Genomic DNA, 24,414 nt, shown 5'->3' on the forward strand with positions numbered 1-24,414 from the left:
TAAGCATGATTAAGGGAATATCTCATCTTTACAAGTCTGTGTGAAGGAACAAATTTAATAATAATAATAATAATAATAATAATAATAATAATAATAATAATAATAATAACAATTTATTCAGAATGAGCTGTCATTGCCTGAAAATGTAAGAGGGAGGAGACGATAACATGATCATAATACATACTAATGAGAGAGAGAGAGAGAGAGAGAGAGAGAGAGAGAGAGAGAGAGAGAGAGAGAGAGAGAGAGAGAGAGAGAGAGAGAGAGAGAGAGAGAGAGAGAGACTCTTCATTTTATTCTTCATAATGTTTTGAGTTGTACAGGAATCCCATCTTCAAACAATAAAAACATTAAAAACCTTTATCATACCTCTACGTATAAGGGGGAAGCGACTGTGCTCCCTGCAAACCGTTGAGAACTATCTTGGCTACTCTGCAACACTAACAAACACACAACGGTTTACTTTATTTTTTTTTATTTATTTTTTTTTTTATTTTTTTTTTTTTTCGTGGAGGGCTACTACAATAATACACAACCTGTGTTACCACCAAAAGTCATTAAATGCAAAAAACTGAACATCCTAATGCAATACAACTTTTTTTAATGTTTAAAACTACGTATTAAACTTTATCGGTCAGTTCTTTTCAAGTGTCTAAATTATTAAACAAAACACACTCACCTACACGCACATGCACGCGCGAGCACGCACGCAGGCACGGGCGCGCGCGCCCCCACGCGTGCACCCACGCACGCACACGCACACGCGCACACACACACACACACACACACACACACACACACACATACACACACACACACAAACTCTTGCCGGTCAATATCTTAAAGAATTAGAACTTATTTTTTTTATCTGACGGTTGCTTAATTTTATAAAATCTTGCAATCCAAGATAACAAGGTAATAGATTAAATAAAAAAAAAAAAGCGCTGTATACATCCATGATAAGAAACTTCTGGTAACTGGTGTTAAAACTAACTCCCACATAGTTCCAAGAATGCAATCTTTAATTACTGAGATAAAACTTCGACAAGGGAGGTAAACAGGTATTAAGATTCGGGCTACAGTTCAATTTTTCTGCAACAGAGCTTGAATTTATAAATATTTTTGGGTCTATGAGAAATGAGTTAAGTACTTAAATTAACTCCAAGAATTCAATCCTTTGGCCATGATATCTTCAAACAGCTTCAACTGAAGATTGATATATTTTGTGGACCTTTTGATTTGATTTGATTTTTTTTTTTTTTTATTTAGCTATAGTAAAAACAGAGAAAGGAAGAGGCATCGGTACATCAAATACACAAGATTACATGCTAAACATAAAGAAACTTTGAACGATAAAAGCAAATTTTAAAAAGTAAATGAATATTGGCTAACACGTTTTTAGATTATAAGATAAACTCAACATTGTTGAAATCTATAAAAAAAAAACAATAAACATACAAATGAAAAACAAATAAATAAATAAGATCTAAATATCTAAAACTCCCAGAATCAGACAATCTTACACTGTTTGCTCCCATTCCACCACAGGTGTGTTACATGGCCCTCCCGAACTTTACAAAGCAGGTTGCTCGATTAGACCCATACTACCAGCCATACATTTAAGTATAATTCAGCAAGTCTTTTTTGTTTCGGTTTTAGCTCCATCAACACATAATAACTGCATTATAAAAACTCCCTTCCCTTTGTTTAAGAAATTAAAGATGTTAGATTTGGTTAACAATACTCATGTCCAGCTTTGACGTATTGTATTGAACAATGTAAAAAAAAAAACAAATAAAATAAAATATTTTTGATTCCTTATAACATTACATCCATACCATTTAAATTTTTGTTAAGAAACTTCTAAAGATTTTTCTTTTTAATAATGTTTTGTTTCAACAAATAAATGTAGCAGCAATTTGTTCTCAATTAGGTCCAACTTTAGAATATATATTTCTATGCCACTGTGAGGTCAAATGGGTGTCCATTAAAACTCAAACCTATATGTGTATTATTGTTTAACTCTTTTTAAAGACAAACTACAAGTAAATTAATTTCTTAATTACCTAATTAGTAAACTCAATTGTAAGGCAAGAATTTTACATTTTGTACTTTTAGTGATTACAATTATCAATGACATGTAGTGTTGTTCAAACTTCTTTTAAGGTAAAATACATTTCAAGACCTTGAAAGATGCTGGTGCTGATACTGATAACGGTGGTGGAGGTAGTGCTGGTCGCGGCCGGGCAGCCCACTGTGGAGGTGACGCTGAAGAAGGGTGTTATTACGGGATCGCGGGAGCATGCCCTAAACGGCTACGAGTACTATAGCTTCAGTACCATTCCCTATGCCAGGCCACCCGTTGGGCCCCTTCGCTTCAAGGTGAGAAGTCTCTTTCGTCGCAACGAACTGTCCCCATACAGCGAACCACCTCGCGTCAGGCAGTTAAGCACCTTTGCTCTCCATTCCAACATATATATTACGTCACGTTCCTGCCCGATAAAACCAGAATGTGTCACTAGTAATGAACGTACGTTGGTCGATTGAACGACTTGAATAACCATCAGTTGCAACCAATGTTCCTCCAGTTATTTTCAATAACACCATTCTTCTTATCTCAGTTAGTACTATTATCTTCACCGATTTCCTTTTTTTCTTTTCTTTTTCCTTTTTTATTTGGGGAGCAGCACGAGGTGCACCTCACAATAGACATCTTTTTTTGCATTTTATTTACATTTTCATGCCGATGTAGATGCAACAGCAATGACAAAGTGTGGAGGTAACAGGTAGCAAAATGAGAGCATGTTGAAGAAAAAAAGTCCATTACCTGTGGTCGTCATCACTGTATCAGAATCACAATTTTTTTTTTGCTTTTTTCTTTTTTTGTTCTTTTTTTCTTTCTCATCACAACTTGTTTATTGATCATCTTTTCAATGTCATAATACTCTCAGTAAATTGTAAGGAAGAGGCAGTAGACACCTACCGAAACGATAATTACTCCCAGCGAGGTCTAAAGCACTGTTCAGGGGGTGCTGTGAACTTATCATTAAACCCAGCTGTGACCTCACTGAACGTTTCCCTTTGTGTCTCACAACACAAGGGGGTAGTCACAGCCTGCCCTCTAAAGACAACTCTCTTCCTCCACACAAAACTACAAGCACCTAATAACACACACACCGTTCACTCAAAAATTTCAGAATCATCATGGTGACTCCTACACCAGCCTCGGAGTCCCCATCTGGGGAGGGGACCATAAATGTCCCCAGGTCGGACTGCCTTTCTGTCGACAAACCTAAGTGTCTTGACACCCCCCTCAACTTTTTCTTCATTAACTTCTGCAACATTCGTGGTCTAAGATCTAATTTTCAATCTGTAGAACACCACCTCTCTTCTTCTAAACCTCATCTTCTTTTCCTCACTGAAACTCAGGTGTCTGAGGTAACTGACAGTGGCCTCTTTTCTGTTCCCTCCTACTTTCTCTATCCTCATTTTCGATCCAAAGCTGGATGTTGTGTTTATGTGCGTAATGACTTAACCTGCTCTCGTGCGCACGCTCTTGAATCTTCAGAGTTTTACACTATCTGGCTACGACTACAGAGTCACTCTCAAACTAAATTTATCTGTGTTGTATACCTTTCACCTAACTCCTCTGTCTATAAGAAATTCTTAGACTACTTAACTTCCAAAATGGAGCACATTCTGACCCTCTTCCCTTTTGCAGAGATCTCCATTCTTGGAGAACTCGTATTCCTGACCGTCTTAGAGATACGCTCAACATTCTTGACCTTTTCCTGACCTCTAATCCTTCTGGTTATGCTGTCACCCTTTCTTCTCCGTTGGGCTCCTCCGATCACAATCTCATATCTGTATCTTGTCCTATCGGTCCAGTCCCTCCTCAGGATCCCCCTAAGCGAAGGTGCCTCTGGGGTTTTGCCTCTGCTAGTTGGAGGGACCTGAGGAGGTATTTTGCTGATTTTCCTTGGAATGACTACTGCTTCCGTGTCAGAGACCCGTCTTTGTGTGCTGAGCGCATAACAGAGGTGATAGTGTCTGGCATGGAGGCGTACATTCCTCACTCTTTTTCTCGACCTAAACCTTCTAAACCTTGGTTTAACACAGCTTGTTCTCGTGCTATACATGATAGAGAGGTGGCCCACAAAGGGTACTTATGCCTTCCATCACCAGAATCTCATGCCCTTTATATTTCTGCCCGGAACTATGCCAAGTCTGTTCTCCAACTAGCCAAAACTCCTTCCTCCCTCTCCTCCACTGACTATTTCACGCTACCTATTAAAATTCTTCGTAATGATGTTTTCCATACCCTTGCTGGCCTAAACCCTCGGAAGGCTTATGGACCTGATGGGGTCCCTCCTATCGTTTTCCGAAACTGTGCCTCCGTGCTTGCACCTTGCCTAGTCAAACTCTTTCAGCTCTGTCTGTCAACATCTATCTTTTCTTCTTGCTGGAAGTTTGCCTACACTCAGCCTGTTCCTAAAAAGGGTGACCGTTCTAATCCCTCAAATTACCGTCCTATTGCTTTAATTTCCTGCCTATCTAAAGTTTTTTAATCTATTTTCAACAGGAAGATTCTTAAACATCTATCACTTCAACAACCTTCTATCTGATCGCCAGTATGGGTTCCGTCAAGGCCGCTCTACTGGTGGTGATCTGGCTTTCCTTACCGAGTCTTGGTCATCCTCTTTTAGAGATTTCGGTGAAACTTTTGCTGTTGCCCTAAACATATCAAAAGGTTTTGATAGAGTCTGGCACAAAGCTTTGATTTCTAAACTACCCTCCTACGGCTTCTATCCTTCTCTCTGTAACTTCATCTCAAGTTTCCTTTATCACCATTCTATTGCTGCTGTGGTAGACGATCACTGTTCTTCTTCTAAATCTATTAACAGTGGTGTTCCTCAGGGTCCTGTCCTGTCACTCACTCTCTTCTTATTATTCATTAATGATCTGCTAAACCAAACTTCTTGTCCTATCCACTCCTACGCTGGTGATACCACCCTGCACTTTTCCACGTCTTTTCATAGACGTCCAATCCTTCAGGAGGTAAACATTTCACGCAGGGAAGCCACAGAACGCTTGACTTCTGATCTTTCTAAAATTTCTGATTGGGAAAGAGCAAACTTGGTATTGTTTAATGCCTCAAAAAAAAAAATAAATTCCTCCATCTATCAACTCAACACAACCTTCCAGACGACTATCCCCTCTTCTTCAATGACACTTAACTGTCCCCCTCTTCTACACTGAACATCCTCGGTCTGTCCTTCACTTGTAATCTGAACTGGAAACTTCACATCTCATCTCTAGCTAAAACAGCTTCTATGAAATTAGGAGTTCTGAGACGTCTCCGCCAGTTTTTCTCACCCCCCCAGCTGCTAACTCTGCACAAGGGCCTTATCCGTCCATGTATGGAGTATGCTTCACATGTCTTGGGGGGGTTCCACTCATACTGCTCTTCTAGACAGGGTGGAATCAAAAGCTTTTCGTCTCATGAACTTCTCTCCTCTAACTGACTGCCTTCAGCCTCTCTCTCACCGCCGCAATGCTGCATCTCTAGCTGTCTTCTACCGCTATTTTCATGCTAACTGCTCTTCTGATCTTGCTAACTGCATGCCTCCCCTCCTCCCGTGGCCTCGCTGTACAAGACTTTCTTTTTTCTCTCACCCCTATTCTGTCCACCTCTCTAACGCGAGAGTTAACCAGTATTCTCAATCATTCATCCCTAACTCTGGAACTCCCTGCCTGCTTCTCTATTTCCACCTTCCTATTACTTGAATTCCTTCAAGAGGGAGGTTTCAAGACACCTATTCATCAGTTTTTGACTACTGCTTTGACCTTTTTTTGGGACTGGCATTACAATGGGCATTTTTTTTTTATTGAATTTTTGTTGCCCTTGGCCAGTGTCCTTCCTACATAAAAAAAAAAAAAAACAATCAAAAGCATATTGTGAAAGTATCAAGTCAGAGGTAACCACAACTTCATTAATATAAATAACTTTAGTCAGTCACAGCGCTGATGTGAGAACACTAACAAGACAATCAAAAATGCCTCTGACAGACGTCAGCCACATGTGACAATATCTCTCCTCAGGATCCCGAGCCGGCCCCCGCATGGAGCGGCGTCAGGAACGGCTCACTACCCTTTCCGAAGTGTCCACAGTCTTCCATCCTCCTTATGACTAACTACCTTTTCACGGGACAAGAAGACTGCCTCTACCTCAACGTCTATACACCAAGGGTGGGATAACCAACCTATTATGCCTTCTTGATACCGTTTTGTGTGTGTGTGTGTGTGTGTGTGTGTGTGTGTGTGTGTGTGTGTGTGTGTGTGTGTGTGTGTGTGTGTGTGTGTGTGTGTGTGTGTGTTTGTGTGTGTATAATGTATACATATATACTAGAGAGAGAGAGAGAGAGAGAGAGAGAGAGAGAGAGAGAGAGAGAGAGAGAGAGAGAGAGAGAGAGAGAGAGAGAGAGAGAGAGAGAGAGAGAGAGAGAGAGAGAGAGAGAGAGAGAGAGAGAGAACGAACCATAAAACATAAGCAATTTGCAACTTTTCCAGCCGTACAAGTCCAATCTGCCCGTCATGGTGTTTATTCATGGCGGGGCTTATATGGTTGGATCAGCCATGGGGTCGTACCCGCCAATGCTGCCAGCGCCTCTGGTACAGAAAGACGTGGTGGTGGTCGCCATGAACTATCGCATAGGCGCCCTCGGTACGTGTGTGTGTGTGTGTGTGTGTGTGTGTGTGTGTGTGTGTGTGTGTGTGTGTGTGTGTGTGTGTGTGTGTGTTACATTGCGAAAGAACGCCAAAGATCAGCAATTTTTTTTATCCACAATGAGGGAATTACTTGTAATGCATCTTTTAGCATTATCATGCTCCACATAGCTAGATAATCTTTCCAGTAATATCACTACTCATTAAGATATTCAAGTATACCCTGCAGACAATGGCTCTGTTTACGGTATTTCGCTTCTATGATCTACGATTATTAGTATACCCATGTTTCGATACGCGATTAATGTGATTCATGTATACAACTGCCCACCCAGCCAGCCAGAACGCCACTCGATCAGCTGAGCATGCGCCTTGTATACGATAGCTGCGCCATCCACACAACTGCAGTATGCTGAGTTGTTAGCGTTGCCCGTTGGACGTTGAAAGTGCTTGTGGTTGTGTTATACATCACCTGTGCTGCTGTTGTGAACGATTAGTGATGGCTTCTAAGCATCGGGGGAACTCAAGTGAACATCAACTCTACAACTGTAAAACTACACATTTTGTAACTCATTTCAATTTCTTCCCATGAAGAATGTGTATTTATGTGTTTAATGATTAATTTTAATGACCATTTCTTATGTATGGGAATCCTATGAGTTTCTTTTGACGAGACCCGAAAACAAATCTCCATTTAACCCATTATAACTGGCCCTCAACATTCTCTCAATTTACGATTGGGCTTTTAAAAAACATACCCAATCGTGTAAATTATATCAGCAAATATCTCTTTCCAAAATAGAAAACTCAGTAACAGCTTCTATCGTGAAAGCCTTTTACTCGCTACCATCTCCCTGCCCTTCCTCATCCCAACACCTCATTTACAACTTTTACCAGCACTACAAGGCAACAATCACGGTGGTAAGCAACAGAAGACAAGCTCATACCATGAGCTTGTCTAGTGCTAGTTTCTGTTCATTTCATAGGGATTCCTTCTTACAGGCTTCCTCTCAACGGGGGACAGTGTTTTGCCAGGAAATCTTGGTCTCAAGGACCAGACTCTGGCCCTGCAGTGGATTCAAGACAACATTATGGACTTAGGCGGCGATCCCAACCGGGTCACCATCTTCGGGATCAGCGCAGGCGGGGTCTCATCGCACCTGCACATCCTCTCCCCGAGCTCAGCGGGTAAGGCAACATCGACGCACAATTAATTATTTACATTTGCATTACTTCACATCCTAGATATTGTCTTAACATTCGAAAGCTTTCCTTCATCAGGGCTGTTCCAAAGAGCCATCCTGCAGTCAGGCACGGCACTACTGGCACCCACTTACGTTCCCGCTCGGAAGGGCGCCATCAGCATCAGCAAGGCACTCAATTGTACCGGCGAGAAGAGCCAGCAACTCCTGGCGTGTTTCATGAATGCATCTGTTGAGAACTTGGTGAATGCCCAAAGCAGCTTAACTGTGAGTGCTTCTGCCGATACATTAAATAAATGTCAGTTATTTCCTAAAGCCTTTAAACGTCTCCTAACCTTTAAACGTCATTATATTCATTTTACACAATGTTCATGTAAACCTCCGATTATTCAATGTCTTTCACATGCTAACGTGCTTTCACGAGCAACCGGCTCCCTAGACTGCTCAAGACACCAGAAGTATCTTTCTGTAGGAATGGTTCGATCTTCCTATGACTGTGGGTGTTCAAGTGGACGGAACCTTCTTGCCTGAACACCCGGCCGTCCTACTCAGGTCTGGGCGGTACAACAAGGTGGATGTGATTATCGGATGGACGAAGGACGACGGTACCGTCATTACAGCAGGTAATTAACCATCCAAAAGGATGAGAACTGCTATATGTAGAAAATGTACTAACAATCTTGAATAACATTTCCTCAATGTTTTCTATATGAATTTCTATTTAATTTTTCATCATGTGTAAGGAACAACATATGTCTAATATATAAGGCATCCCATTTTCATAGATTGAGGTTTTCCTCCTTTTAAGCTTCAGCTCCTCAGTCATGATTTCAGCAAAACACAGACCGTAACTGCATCCCTAACGTTAAATATTTCCAGCCCCGGTGTTCAAAATCACCTTGTCTGACCTTCCAAAATACTGACCCGCCCCGTTCTGGAATAAGAATAGTCTTCCGCTTGTTACTTTTATTCCATGGCTGGAAATCAGAGGTGATGACAAAAGGAATATTATATTCCATCACAAAACACCCCTAACCTGACCACACGAGCATGAGAAGGGTCCACTTACATCCTCAATCATAACAACGAACACGCCTGCACATAAAATAAGTAGTCGGCGTAAAAAGACCTTGCTTATTTAAATCTTGCCAGCACACACCTATTATTAAGGTCCTCTACAAAATATTTCACCCGGCTAGTATCATTCTCCTGTATACATAGAACAAGGCACAAAGCTCGTCGCTACCACAAGGCAGTGTTGTCGAAATATACGTGGCCTCACCCGAAGTTTAAATCAGACCTAATCGGGGACAAACAGAACGACAGTATAATAATAGTAAAGTGTACAACAGAGATAAAGGAGGGTTTCAGAGTGAAGGCTGGACGGCACCAAGGATCGCCTTTGAGCCCTTTCTTGTTTGCTACGGTGATGAACAAACGGACTGACGAGATTAGGCAGGAATCCCTGTGGTTTGTGATGTACGATGATGACGTGATTTATTGCGAGACGGGAGGAAAATGAGACAGAGCTGAAGAGATGGAGACGTGCACTGGAGAGAAAGGTATTAAAAGTGAGAAGGGCCATAACTGAGTTCCTGGGTCTCAATGGAGATGATGGGAAAACAAGGCTGAAAGGTGCAGAGGTGGCAAAGGTTGATGAATTTAAATTCAGAGTACAGAGTAATGGAAACTGTTGTAAAGATATTAAAAAGAATACAAGCTGGACGGAATACGTGGAAAAAGGTAGTCACAGTTATATGTTACAGGATAGCTTATGAAAAAAAAAATAAAGAAGGTATAAAAGACAGTAGTAACGCCGTTGTACAGAATGGAACCAATACTGCCGACGAAAAGACAAGATGGTGCGATTTTCTCCGTGGAGTGACGACGACTGACATAATTAGAAATTAATACATCAGCGGCACAACACATGTACATCAATTTGAGGACGAAGCTGAGGTTGTTCGGGAGAGAGAGAGAGAGAGAGAGAGAGAGAGAGAGAGAGAGAGAGAGAGAGAGAGAGAGAGAGAGAGAGAGAGAGAGCTCTGAGACCTAAGAGAATGTTTTATGATGAAATTCGTTTTCGCAGGCATGTTCAGCGAAAAAGGCGAAAAAAGCTTGCGAGATGTAAACGAAAACTTCCAAAAGGTAGGGCCAATTTTATTCTCACTCATGGAGGAGGAGCATCCCGTCTATCTGGCTCAACGCATAAGGTTTCATTACATGGAGGCCGCCAACGTGACGCTGGACAACGAGCCTGTATTCACGAGTGTAAGATTGAGAGGTGGTGAAGCCTCGGGTTTTGATGTGAATGAAGTGTAGAAAATGTTATGTTAAGAGTCTGGAGAGGTCGTGATTTTAAGTCCATAACTTAAGTAATTTAATAATAATAATAATTATATATATATATATATATATATATATATATATATATATATATATATATATATATATATATATATATATATATATATATATTGCTGTAACCTCTACTATCAAAAGCTTGTGGGAGACGCTGGATTTGTGATGCCCGGAGTACAATCAGCTGAGTTTCACGCCAAAATACCACACATCAAAACTTTCATATACAAGCTTGAACACTGCAGTGAGAACTCCTTGGCTTCCATCTTGGCACAAACTTCAATCCGGAGAAAAAGTAAGTATATCCTCGATGTCTGTTGAAAGCCATTGACATTTAGGCGACTTTTTGTCAAGATAGGAGAGGCGGGCAGTCACAAGGAATCTAAGATGTTTCCAAGAGCTGTGAGATTTCTTAGAATATATCAATTATTCCCTATTCCAGGCATAAAAGCTGTATATTCATCCTTCTTTTCTTTTTATCACTAAGTGTATAAATCTATTTCGGTATCTGAGGAATGACACATTTAGTGGAGACGATGAATGGATATCTAGCATTGAAGTAAATACCATATTTTGGTGTTATTGATGAAATAATGAAGAGCTGCAAAATGTCAACTTTTCCCTTGAATTCATGAGCCACAAAGAATTTGCTATATACTGTGAAAACATATTAATCTCATCATCCTTTAGTAACGATAAAAGGGTATTATAATAATAATAATAATAATAATAATAATAATAATAATAATAATAATAATAATAATAATAATAATAAATATTATTACTATTATTATTATTATTATTATTATTATTATTATTATTATTATTATTATTATTATCATTATTACAATTATTACTATTATCATCATTACAAGAAATAGTAGTAACAGTAGTAGTAACAGTAGTACTAGTAGTAGTAGATCAACTAGGCACTAGTATGTAGCAATACCCAATAAGATGCCTTCAAGAAAATTAGGGTAATGAGCTGCTTATGCCCCAGAAACACTAAAGCTATCTGACCGGTTCCTGATAATGACTGATCTGATGCCTTTACTGGGTGACCTGTCGCACTTCCTCGCTCGCCGAGAGGCTGGGGGTCGGGAAGCGCTCTGATGCGGTCTGAAGTTATCGGTGGTGGTGAGTGGTGACTCCTGACTAAATTGCGAAGGGTTCGTAATTCCTCTCGGGTAGTCAGCGAGTGATCCAAGTCTCCAACTAGTCTGCGTGTGGTCCAGTAACTTGTCCCCAGCCACTCGGCAACTGGTCTTGGGGAATCCTGGACAGTCGGAGCCAATTGTCCGGAAACTCCAGTCCAGGACAAGTCCAGGACTAATCCGGGACCAGTCTAGAACCGCTCAGCATCCAATCACGAGCGGTCTTGGGTGTACCTTTGCATCTGATATTTGCCGCCGAGCGCTCGGGACTTGTCTACGACTGGTCTTATCCTGTTTAGATCAGTCGCCGAGCGGTTGAGGACCATATAAAAGACAGCAGGCCCTCATTCACAGAACTTCCACAGAAACAATGCCGAAGAAAATCTAGAAGCGCCTGTCTGTGGGTAACTCATCCCACCTAACACCGACGAGGACACACAGATCGCTGCCAGGATGAAATATATCTTACTTCCTTATCCAGGACCAGAAGTGGGGGCTGGCTGAGGGACATGTTCCAAACTTTCAACCCATAATCACACCCAGTATCTCCATCTACTTCATCTGTAATGCTAGCAGGCAAGCAAGCAGTAAGACATCCTGTTAATGATGCAGCTGTATTTGCATGTAATACTAGTAATAGCAACTGATGTCTTGGAATGAATGCAGTCATCATGACATGATATACCATGTAGTCTCCAAAGAGTCGTGAAGTAGTCCATGACGAATCGGCAGCTTTCCGTGAACAGCAGCAGACCCGACACGGACCGTTCTTGTTCATTCTGTACCATTCGGATACACCATCAGGCCACTCGCCGAACGATCCAAGATAGAACGTCGCACTGCGCATATCAATCGGCGACCACTCGTATCATATCGGTACTGGACATCAGAGTGCTCACCAGGTGGACGCAACTTAACGAGGAGCGGTCTGCAAAAAAGTCGGCTACATCGCAGAACTTGCAGTCACACTAGCAATACCAATGGACTCACAATCACATTTTTTTTTTTTTTCTCAGACTGGTTCCCAATTCCTTTAGATGTGACTGCAACATATTTCTAGACGCTGAACACTCAGGAACGTGAATTATGCAATTTCCCGATTCATATCCCCGATTGATTGGGAGTCTGAGGTACGAGTAGATGTGACTCGGCTTTACTCAATTATTGCACACAACACCTTTTTGTGTGTTTTGGAGCAAGAAAGGAATAGTGTGGGAATTTTCCAGGATTGGAAAAACCCTGGTTTTTACAAAGCCAACCCACTAAGTTTTTTGGGGATTTTATTGTTTTTGGGGGATTTTTTTTTATTCCTCATATTTACATGTAACCCGTTTAAATAAGCAATTAAAAAGTAATCTAGAGTGAAACAAAAGGTTTGAATTTGTTTCTTTCATGTATGAGGGGCACCGGCCAAGAGCAACAAAAATATAATAAAAAAATATAAAAAAACGCCCACTGAGGTACCGGTCCACGAACAGAGTCAAATGCGGTCGTCAAAAATTAAAGGATAAGTGTCTTGAAACCTCCCTCTTGAAAATTCAAGCCATAGGAAGGAGGAAATACATGAGTAGGAAGGGAGTTCCAGAGTTTACCAGTGAAAGGGATGAATGATTAAGAATACTGGTTAACTCTTGCATTAGAGGTGGACAGAATAGTTGTGTGAGAAAGAAAAAAGTCTAGTGCAGTGAGGTCGTGGGAGGAGGAGAGGCATGCAATTACCAAGATCAGAGGAGCAGTTAGCATGAAAATAGCGGTAGAAAATAGCAAGAGATGCAACATTGTGGCGATAAGAGAGAGACACTGAAGACAGTCAGTTAGAGAAGAGGAGTTGATAAGACGAAAAGCTACTGTCTTAAAAGAGCGGTATGAGTGGAACCCCCCATACATGTGAAGCATACTCCATATACGGACGAATGAAGCCCCTGTACAGAATTAGCAGCTGGGGAAGGGAGGATGAGAAAAACTGATGGAGATGACTCAGAACACCTAACTTCATAGAAGCTGTTTTAGCTAGAGATGAGATGTGAAGTTTCCAGTTTAGATTATAAGTAAAGGACAGACTCAGGATGTTCAGTGTAGAAAACGGAGACAGTTGAGTGTCAATGAAGAAGAGGGGATAGTTGTCTGGAAGGTTGTGTCGAGTTTTTAGATGGAGGAATTGAGTTTTGAGGCATTGAACAATACTAAGTTTGCTCTGCCCCAATCAGAAAGTTTAGAGACATCAGAAGTTAGGTGTTCTGTGGCTTCCCTGCGTGAACTGTCTACTTCCTGAAGGGTTCGACGTCTACAAAAAGACGTGGAAAAGTGCAGAGTGGTATCATCAGCGTAGGATTGGATAGGAGAAGTTTGGATCAGGAGATCATTGATGAATAATAAGAAGAGATAGGGTAACACGAAAGAACCCTGAGAAACACCAATTTCAATAGATTTAAAAGAAAAGTTATCGTCTAACACAGCAGCAATAGAACGGTCAGAAAGGAAACATGAGATGAAGTTACAGAGAGAAGGATAGAAGCCATAGGAGGATAGTTTGGAAATCAAAGCTTTGTGCTCTATTAAAAGACTTTGATATGCGGAATAAGTGGAATTGTGTTAGCCTCCCAATGAAAGAGTTTTCTTTGTTAAATGGATTAGCACCATGCAGAAATCAGCCTAAACTAAATATTTTCTGAAAACTTTGTATTTTCTTATTTCTCCTAGATTTTGTTCAGCAATCATTTTTTTTATGATACAGCTTTGAATTTGACTTTGCCGTGTAGAACTACTCGAAATAAAGATAATGGATGTAATTACATATCAATAGATAGAATATCTTTTTTTTTGGGGGGGGGGGCGATTTTTTTTCTTTACATTTATATCGACCACGCAGTAGTGAATGCATACCAGCAGTTCACATCGTACTTTCTCGCAACTTTCCGGTTTAAAGTGGTAATATTATATGCTTGTAATAATGAAAATTTTGATAAGAATTTCAGTTATGTCTTCAAAGTTTTCATATCTGGAGTATTTCTTGAGATATGTTCATGTTTCTTTGACTAACCACTAAACAAAAATGTAATAATTTACATTCTCTCTCTCTCTCTCTCTCTCTCTCTCTCTCTCTCTCTCTCTCTCTCTCTCTCTCTCTCTCTCTCTCTCTCTCTCATATATATATATATACATATATATATATATATATATATATATATATATATATATATATATATATATATATATATATATATATATATATATATATATATATATATATATATATATATATGTATGTATATATATATATATATATATATATATATATATATATATATATATATATATATATATATATATATATATATATATATATATATATATAGTTTCGAAAAATTATCCTTCGAAAATATATGATTATTATTATTTAGAGAGAGAGTTTTTTTTTATGTAGGAAGGACACTGGCCAAGGGCAACAAAAATCTAATAAAAAAAAAATGCCCACTGAAATGCCAGTCCCATAAAAGGGTCAAAGCAGTGGTCAAAAATTGATGAATAAGTGTCTTGAAACCTCCCTCTTGAAGGAATTCAAGTCATAGAAAGGTGGAAATACAGAAGCAGGCAGAGAGTTCCAGAGTTTACCAGAGAAAGGGATGAATGATTGAGAATACTGGTTAACTCTTGCGTTAGAGAGGTGGACAGAATAGGGCTGAGAGAAAGAAGAAAGTCTTGTGCAGCGAGGCCGCGGAAGGGGGGGAGGCATGCAGTTAGCAAGATCAGAAGAGCAGTTAGCATGAAAATAGCGGTAGAAGACAGCTAGATATGCAACATTGCGGCGGTGAGAGAGAGGCTGAAGACAGTCAGTTAGAGGAGAGGAGTTGATGAGACGAAAAGCTTTTGATCCCACCCTGTCTAGAAGAGCAGTATGAGTGGAACCTCCCCAGACATGTGAAGCATACTCCATACATGTACAGAGTTAGCAGCTGTGGGGGTGAGAAAAACTGGCAGAGACGTCTCAGAACACCTAACTTCATAGAAGCTGTTTTAGCTAGAGATGAGATGTGAAGTTTCCAGTTCAGATTATAAGTAAAGGACAGACCGAGGACCTTCAGTGTACAAGAGGGGGACAGTTGAGTGTCATTGAAGAAGAGGGGATAGTTGTCTAGAAGGTTGTGTCGAGTTGATAGATGGAGGAATTGAGTTTTTGAGGCATTGAACAATACCAAGTTTGCTCTGCCCCAATCAGAAATTTTAGAAAGAACAGAGGTCAAGCGTTCTGTGGCTTCCCTGCGTGATATGTTTACCTCCTGAAGGGTTGGACGTCTATGAAAAGACGTGGAAAAGTGCGAGTGGGTGACAGGACAGAACCCTGAGGAACACCACTGTTAATAGATTTAAGAGAAGAACAGTGACCGTCTACCACAGAAAGGAAACTTTAGATGAAGTTACAGAGAGAAGGACAGAAGCTGTAGGAGGGTAGTTTGGAAATCAAAGCTTTGTGCCAGACTCTATCAAAAGCTTTTGATATGTTCAAGGCAACAGCAAAAGTTTCACCAAAATCTCTAAAAGAGGATGACCAAGACTCAGTAAGGAAAGCCAGAAGATAACTAGTAGAGCGGCCTTGACGGAACCCATACTGGCGATCAGACAGAAGGTTGTGAAGTGATAGATGTTTAAGAATCTTCCTGTTGAGGATAGATTCAGAAACTTTAGATAGGCAGGAAATTAAAGCAATAGGACGGTAGTTTGAGGGATTAGAACGGTCACCCTTTTTAGGAACAGGCTGAATGTAGGCAAACTTCCAGCAAGAAGGAAAGGTAGATGTTGACAGACAGAGCTGAAAGACTTTGACTAGGCAAGGTGCAAGCACGGAGGCACTGTTTCGGAGAACAATAGGAGGGACCCCATCAGGACCATAAGCCTTCCGAGGGTTTAGGCCAGCGAGGGCATGGAAAACATCATTGCGAAGAATTTTAATACGTGGCATGAAGTAGTCAGAGGGTGGAGGAGAGGGAGAAACAAGCCCAGAATCGTCCAAGGTAGAGTTTCTAGCAAAGGTTTGAGCGAAGAGTTCAGCTTTAGAAATAGATGTGATAGCAGTGATGCCATCTGGTTGAAATAGAGGAGGGAAAGAAGAAAAAGCAAAGTTATTGGAGATATTTTTGGCTAGATGCCAGAAGTCACGAGGGGAGTTAGATCTTGAAAGGTTTTGACATTTTCTGTTAATGAAGGAGTTTTTGGCTAGTTGGAGAACAGACTTGGCATGGTTCCGGGCAGAAATATAAAGTGCATGAGATTCTGGTGATGGAAGGCTTAAGTACTTTTTGTATAGCATGTATAGCACGAGAACAAGCTGTGTTAAACCAAGGTTTAGAAGGTTTAGGACGAGAAAAAGAGTGAGGAATGTACGCCTCCATGCCAGACACTATCACCTCTGTTATGCGCTCAGCACACAAAGACGGGTCTCTGACACGGAAGCAGTAGTCATTCCAAGGAAAATCAGCAAAATACCTCCTCAGGTCCCCCCAACTAACAGAGGCAAAACGCCAGAGGCATCTTCGCTTAGGGGGATCTTGAGGAGGGATTGGAGCGATAGGACAAGATAAAGATATGAGATTGTGATCGGAGGAGCCCAACAGAGAAGAAAGGGTGACAGCATAAGCAGAAGGATTAGAGGTCAGGAAAAGGTCAAGAATGTTGGGCGTATCTCCAAGACGGTCAGGAATACGAGTAGGGTGTTGCACCAATTGCTCTAGGTCATGGAGGATAGCAAAGTTGTAGGCTAGTTCACCAGGATGGTCAGTGAAGGGAGAGGAAAGCCAAAGCTGGTCATGAACATTGAAGTCTCCAAGAACGGAGATCTCTGCAAAAGGGAAGAGGGTCAGAATGTGCTCCACTTTGGAAGTTAAGTAGTCAAAGAATTTCTTATAATCAGAGGAGTTAGGTGAAAGGTATACAGCACAGATAAATTTAGTATGAGTGACTCTGTAGTCGTAGCCAGGTGGTGGAAAGCTCGGAAGATTCAAGAGCGTGGGCACGAGAGCAGGTTAAGTCATTGCGCACATAAACGCAGCATCCAGCTTTGGATCGAAAATGAGGATAGAGAAAGCAGGAGGGAACAGAAAAGGGGCTACTGTCAGTTGCCTCAGACACCTGAGTTTCAGTGAGGAAAAGAAGATGAGGTTTAGAAGAGGAGAGGTGGTGTTCTACAGATTGAAAATTAGATCTTAGACCGCGAATGTTGCAGAAGTTAATGAAGAAAAAGTTGAGGGGGGTGTCAAGACACTTAGGGTCGTCGACAGAAAGGCAGTCCGACCTGGGGACATTTATGGTCCCCTCCCCAGATGGGGACTCCGAGGCTGGTGTAGGAGTTGCCATGATGATTTTAAAATTTTTGAGTGAAGGGTGTGTGTTATTAGGTGCTTGTAGTTTTGTGTGGAGGAAGAGAGTTGTCTTTAGAGGGCAGGCTGTGACTGTCCCCTTGTGTTGTGAGACACAAAGGGAAACGTTCAGTGAGGTCATAGCTGGGTTTAATGATAAGTTCACAGCACCCCCGGAATAGTGCTTTAGACTTCACTTGGAGTAATTATCGTTTCGGCAGGTGTCTACTGCCTCCTCCTGAATAAATATCACGAGTATTTAGACTATTATAAAAAGCTCGGACGTGGATTTGAATGTTGTTACCACATGTTACATTATAACTTATATATATTATGATTATTTAGTAATATGGTTCTCATATTCCTGTACTGAAAACGTATTTTGCATACATGTAACATATCATAATACTCAGTGAAACATCAGACAAAGGGCTGATGATAAGCCTAGCCCTTTAAATTCTGCTGCCACTCAGAACACCTTCAGAGTCTGACTGCCGGGAGCCCGCTGGCAGATATTAATGATCGGGTAGTGCAAATTAAATTCGTTGACCGTTACTATACAGTTACTTTTAAAATTCATCATCTCACTCTAATCTTATTGAAATTTTACACAGATAGCGTCGTTTCTCGATTTTTGTCGAATATTTATTACTCCGTCATGCCATATGACGCATAAAGTGTCATCGAGGTTTGCAGACCACATTCAGTGAATGACGCTAAGTGCGTCATTGGAACTGAGGGTGTTAATGGGTAGCATGAAGCAGTCAGAGGTTGGAGTGGGGAACAAGCACTGAATCATCCAAGGTAGAGTTTTTAGCCAAAGTTTGAGCGAAGAGTTCAGCTTTAGATATAGATGAGGCGGCAGTGATGCCATCAGGTTAAAATAAAGAAGGGAAAGATGAAGAAGCAAAGTTACTGGAGATGTTTTTGGCTAGTTGCCAACTCACAAAGGGAGCTTGATCTTGAAAGATTTTGAGATTTTTTATTAATGAAGAACAGATACTCGTTTAGGTCATGCTGATACAGGATGGTCCGGTTAGACACGGGTAATCAACAGGGTTCGAAAAAATAAATAAATAAATAATAATAAAAAAAATAATAACAAAAATTTATTTTATTTAAGTCGGATTTTTTTTTTTTTTTTTTTCTTATTATTTGTTTCTACTCATGACTTCTTTCAGTATCATGAGAACATTTGCTTGCATCAAAATTCGCCAATGTTAAATGAAATCATAGTTTAGAGCTCAGCGAAAATCAAGATGACTTTTCACCTGAATGCTGTGCCTTCGGAAATTCTATCAAATAATAGCTACACTGGGTCTCTTTTCCTCCCTCTCCCTCTACAATGTCCAACTGGCATTATTGTGTATCAAATGAATAAGCAAAATAATATAATACGAATGTGAACTGTGAAGAGGCTAATATTCCACTGCAAGGCAATCCTTGCGGTGTGCTGGAGAAGGTTAATCTACTCAAGCTCCATACCTCTCTATTGAACACTGATGAAATTTGTCAACTTGTCAACTTATACACTATGTTATCAGATTTCAACTATATTAATAGGATATTAGATTTCATCATGTTCCTGTGATTCTAAAAGAGAATTACGCTTATTAAACTTCATAATTACATTTATTGTTATTATCAACATAAAGACCTTACTTTTCTTTTTTCTATGTTTTCACATATTTATCTTGCAAGAAAAGATGATGATTCACTTGGGCATGACCTGCTACAGGATCAGTATAGGGCAAGCAGACCTAATGCCTAGCCTGTACAAGTGGATATATATATATATATATATATATATATATATATATATATATATATATATATATATATATATATATATATATATATATATATATATATATATATGTGTGTGTGTGTGTGCGTGTGTGCGTGTGTGTGTGTGTATGTGTGTATGTATATATATATATATATATATATATATATATATATATATATATATATATATATATATATATATATATATATATATATATATATATATATATATATATATATATACATACGCCCAACATTCTTGACCTTTTCCTGACCTCTAATCCTTCTGCTTATGCTGTCACCCTTTCTTCTCCGTTGGGCTCCTCCGATCACAATCTCATATCTTTATCTTGTCCTATCACTCCAATCCCTCCTCAGGATCCCCCTAAGCGAAGGTGCCTCTGGCGTTTTGCCTCTGCTAGTTGGGGGGACCTGAGGCGGTATTTTGCTGATTTTCCTTGGAATGACTACTGCTTCCGTGTCAGAGACCCGTCTTTGTGTGCTGAGCGCATAACAGAGGTGACAGTGTCTGGCATGGAGGCGTACATTCCTCACTCTTTTTCTCGTCCTAAACCTTCTAAACCTTGGTTTAACACAGCTTGTTCTCGTGCTATATATGATAGAGAGGTGGCCCACAAAAGGTACTTAAGCCTTCCTTCACCAGAATCTCATGCACTTTATATTTCTGCCCGGAACCATGCCAAGTCTGTTCTCCAACTAGCCAAAAACTCCTTCATTAACAGAAAATGTCAAAACCTTTCAAGATCTAACTCCCCTCGTGATTTCTGGCATCTAGCCAAAAATATCTCCAATAACTTTGCTTCTTCTTCTTTCCCTCCTCTACTTCAACCAGATGGCACCACTGCTATCACATCTATTTCTAAAGCTGAACTCTTTGCTCAAACCTTTGCTAAAAACTCTACCTTGGACGATTCTGGGCTTGTTCCTCCCTCTCCTCCACCCTCTGACTACTTCATGCCTCGTATTAAAATTCTTCGTAATGATGTTTTCCATGCCCTCGCTGGCCTAAACCCTCAGAAGGCTTATGGACCTGATGGGGTCCCTCCTATTGTTCTCCGAAACTGTGCCTCCGTGCTTGCACCTTGCCTAGTCAAACTCTTTCAGCTCTGTCTGTCAACATCTACCTTTCCTTCTTGCTGGAAGTTTGCCTACATTCAACCTGTTCCTAAAAAGGGTGACCGCTCTAATCCCTCAAACTACCGTCCTATTGCTTTAATTTCCTGCTTATCTAAAGTTTTTGAATCTATCCTCAACAGGAAGATTCTTAAACATCTATCACTTCACAACCTTCTATCTGATCGCCAGTATGGGTTCCGTCAAGGCCGCTCTACTGGTGATCTTCTGGCTTTCCTTACTGAGTCTTGGTCATCCTCTTTTAGAGACTTTGGTGAAACTTTTGCTGTTGCCTTGGACATATCAAAAGCCTTTGATAGAGTCTGGCACAAAGCTTTGATTTCCAAACTACCCTCCTACGGTTTCTATCCTTCTCTCTGTAACTTCATCTCAAGTTTCCTTTCTGACCGTTCTATTGCTGCTGTGGTAGACGGTCACTGTTCTTCTCCTAAATCTATTAACAGTGGTGTTCCTCAGGGTTCTGTCCTGTCACCCACTCTCTTCTTATTATTCATTAATGATCTTCTAAACCAAACTTCTTGTCCTATCCACTCCTATGCTGATGATACCACCCTGCACTTTTCCACGTCTTTTCATAGACGTCCAACCCTTCAGGAGGTAAACATATCACGCAGGGAAGCCACAGAACGCCTGACTTCTGATCTTTCTAAAATTTCTGATTGGGGCAGAGCAAACTTGGTATTGTTCAATGCCTCAAAAACTCAATTCCTCCATCTATCAACTCGACACAATCTTCCAGACAACTATCCCCTCTTCTTCAATGACACTCAACTATCCCCCTCTTCTACACTGAACATCCTCGGTCTGTCCTTTACTTATAATCTGAACTGGAAACTTCACATCTCATCTCTAGCTAAAACAGCTTCCATGAAGTTAGGTGTTCTGAGACGTCTCCGCCAGTTTTTCTCACCCCCCCAGCTGCTAACTCTGTACAAGGGCCTTATCCGTCCATGTATGGAGTATGCTTCACATGTCTGGGGGGGGTTCCACTCATACTGCTGTTCTAGACAGGGTGGAATCAAAAGCTTTTCGTCTCATCAACTCCTCTCCTCTAACTGACTGTCTTCAGCCTCTCTCTCACCGCCGCAATGTTGCATCTCTAGCTGTCTTCTACCGCTATTTTCATGCTAACTGCTCTTCTGATCTTGCTAACTGCATGCCTCCCCTCCTTCCGCGGCCTCGCTGCACAAGACTTTCTTCTTTCTCTCACTCCTATTCTGTCCACCTCTCTAACGCAAGAGTTAACCAGTATTCTCAATCATTCATCCCTTTCTCTGGTAAACTCTGGAACTCCTTGCCTGCTTCTGTATTTCCACCTTCCTATGACTTGAATTCCTTCAAGAGGGAGGTTTCAAGACACTTATCCACCAATTTTTGACCACTGCTTTGACCCTTTTAGGGACTGGCATTTAAGTGGGCATTTTTTTTATTAGATTTTTGTTGCCCTTGGCCAGTATCCTTCCTACATAAAAAAAAAATATATATATATATATATATATATATATATATATATATATATATATATATATATATATATATATATATATATATATATATATATATATATATATATATATATATTACTCTGATTTGAATCGATTTAAATCACTTCACGTAAATCAAAATAACCTTGGTTATCAACCATTCCTCTTCCGCTTTACAAGATGATGTTATCCCTATATTAAACATTATTGCTGTGAGTGTATAACAGACAGACACACAGACAGATGAGTTTCTTAGTAAAATAGGCAATAATATAGTTATTATTAATCTATATTTCAAGAGCGCGCTCTCTCTCTCTCTCTCTCTCTCTCTCTCTCTCTCTCTCTCTCTCTCTCTCTCTCTCTCTCTCTCTCTCTCATATATATATATATATATATATATATATATATATATATATATATATATATATATATATATATATATATATATATATATATATATATATATATATATATATATATATATATATATATATATATATATATATATATATCCAAGTGGTGTCTGAACATAACCCATTCAACAAAGCTCTATATTCGAGCGCATTAAATTTACAAGCAAAAATCAGCTTGCTTGACTTGCTGTTAAAAGGACGGCGGTGTATTGTGGCCAGCAAAGTTACAATCCTTTTCCAAAATACGGCGAACCTGAGACCTTATTTTCTCTGCATTCTAGTTGCGGGACATGGTGATGATGTCCAATACCTATTCCAAAGCCCACCACCCCTTGGCCCTCTCAGCCGTCCACAGGATGTCCAAGTACAGGACATCATCACCACCCTCTGGACCAACTTTGCTTACACGGGGTAATAACTACGTAATGTTAATCTCGTCAATCTCTGTTTCTCCATAGAAGAGGGTGCTAATCAAATAAATCCAGTATTCTGTGAGGCCCTACACTGATCTTCTTTCTCTTTTAGGAATCCAACTGTGAACGGTACGCTGGGCTTCAGATGGACTCCTGTCACTCCCGAACAGCCTCTCCGTTACCTCTCCATCACTACCACACCCACCATGCAATCTGTGGATAAACGCGTAAGTTCTTTAGATCATGGTTACTCTGCTGCCAAGAAAGGCTCGTCCACACAAAGGGCAAATGCCCGACGGGCAGACACTGTTACCAATTTGGTGGGTGAGTTGCGGCCGTTAGAATAGATGGCGTCATAAACGAGGAAACTACGGGCAAACCATGACCACTTTTGACTACAACAGAGGTATGTCAGCGCGCTGCCAATATGTAACGAGGACTAATTGATCTAGTAACAATGTGGGACTAATTGATCTAGTAACAATGTTAAAAAGCGAGAGAGCGGCTAGTGCCTGTCGAGCAGTTGCAGTTCGTGTGGACGGGCTTTAACACTTCTTATAACCTTCGTGTCTGAGAAAACGTTTCTTTTTTCTAGTTTGTTTTAGAAATGTTTTAATGACCTTCGGAAGCTTTTAATATACCAAAGTAAATGTTTACCACCAATATAAGCAAATGCAATTCCTTTAAATTATCTATTTATTTATATTTTTATCTATTTATTTATTTTATTTATTTATTTATTTATTTATTTATTTTATTTATTTATTTTGTTATTTTTTTATTTATTTTTTTTTTTTTTAGATCCAAGACTTTTGGAATTCCGTGCCGACCAAAACCACCAAACTGCTCTATCCTGAGCGTTTCTTTCAATGCGAGGAAGGATACGGGACATCGCAGCCCTTTGGCCCGAGCTGCACAACAGTCTGAACACACTGACTGGCGAGACTCACATTTTAGTAACCTAAGAAACTAGTAATATCGAGAGAGAGAAAGAGAAAGAGAAAGAGAGAGAGAGAGAGAGAGAGAGAGAGAGAGAGAGAGAGAGAGAGAGAGAGAGAGAGAGAGAGAGAACATCTGAACATTTGAACATATATTAATAACTAACAGTTACAGTTGGGAGGTATGTACATATATACATAGTGAGGATTAATGTGACTGTAGTTAGCCTTTTTAAAGCAGAGCTTTTCAGGCAAAATGGTGAATAATAATGGGTAAGTAATGTGACAGATGGCAACAAGGATATAACATGTTGTACAGTTCATTTCCAACATTAGATACTATGGTTTATGAAGGTATTTGCAATAAATGCTTAAAAAACAAATATAATAATAAATATGCAGTTACAATAGATACAGATATAATAAATAA

The 24,414-nt window shown here is 40.1% G+C and overlaps 1 protein-coding gene across 1 annotated transcript; it reads left to right on the plus strand.

Annotated features, from left to right (window-relative positions):
- The first annotated feature begins 2,129 nt into the window (after positions 1-2,129).
- LOC135104215 (cholinesterase 1-like) lies at positions 2,130-24,152 on the plus strand. Its single transcript, XM_064011348.1, has 11 exons — positions 2,130-2,382; positions 6,103-6,249; positions 6,571-6,724; positions 7,729-7,914; positions 8,008-8,195; positions 8,401-8,551; positions 10,018-10,199; positions 10,431-10,584; positions 22,915-23,044; positions 23,159-23,273; positions 23,848-24,152. The coding sequence occupies exons 1-11, from the start codon at positions 2,194-2,196 to the stop codon at positions 23,971-23,973; spliced, it is 1,722 nt and encodes a 573-aa protein (XP_063867418.1). The 5' UTR covers positions 2,130-2,193; the 3' UTR covers positions 23,974-24,152.
- Positions 24,153-24,414: the final 262 nt, after the last annotated feature.

This window comes from Scylla paramamosain, chromosome 10, assembly GCF_035594125.1.
Source record: "Scylla paramamosain isolate STU-SP2022 chromosome 10, ASM3559412v1, whole genome shotgun sequence".
Taxonomy (NCBI): Eukaryota; Metazoa; Arthropoda; class Malacostraca; order Decapoda; family Portunidae; genus Scylla; species Scylla paramamosain.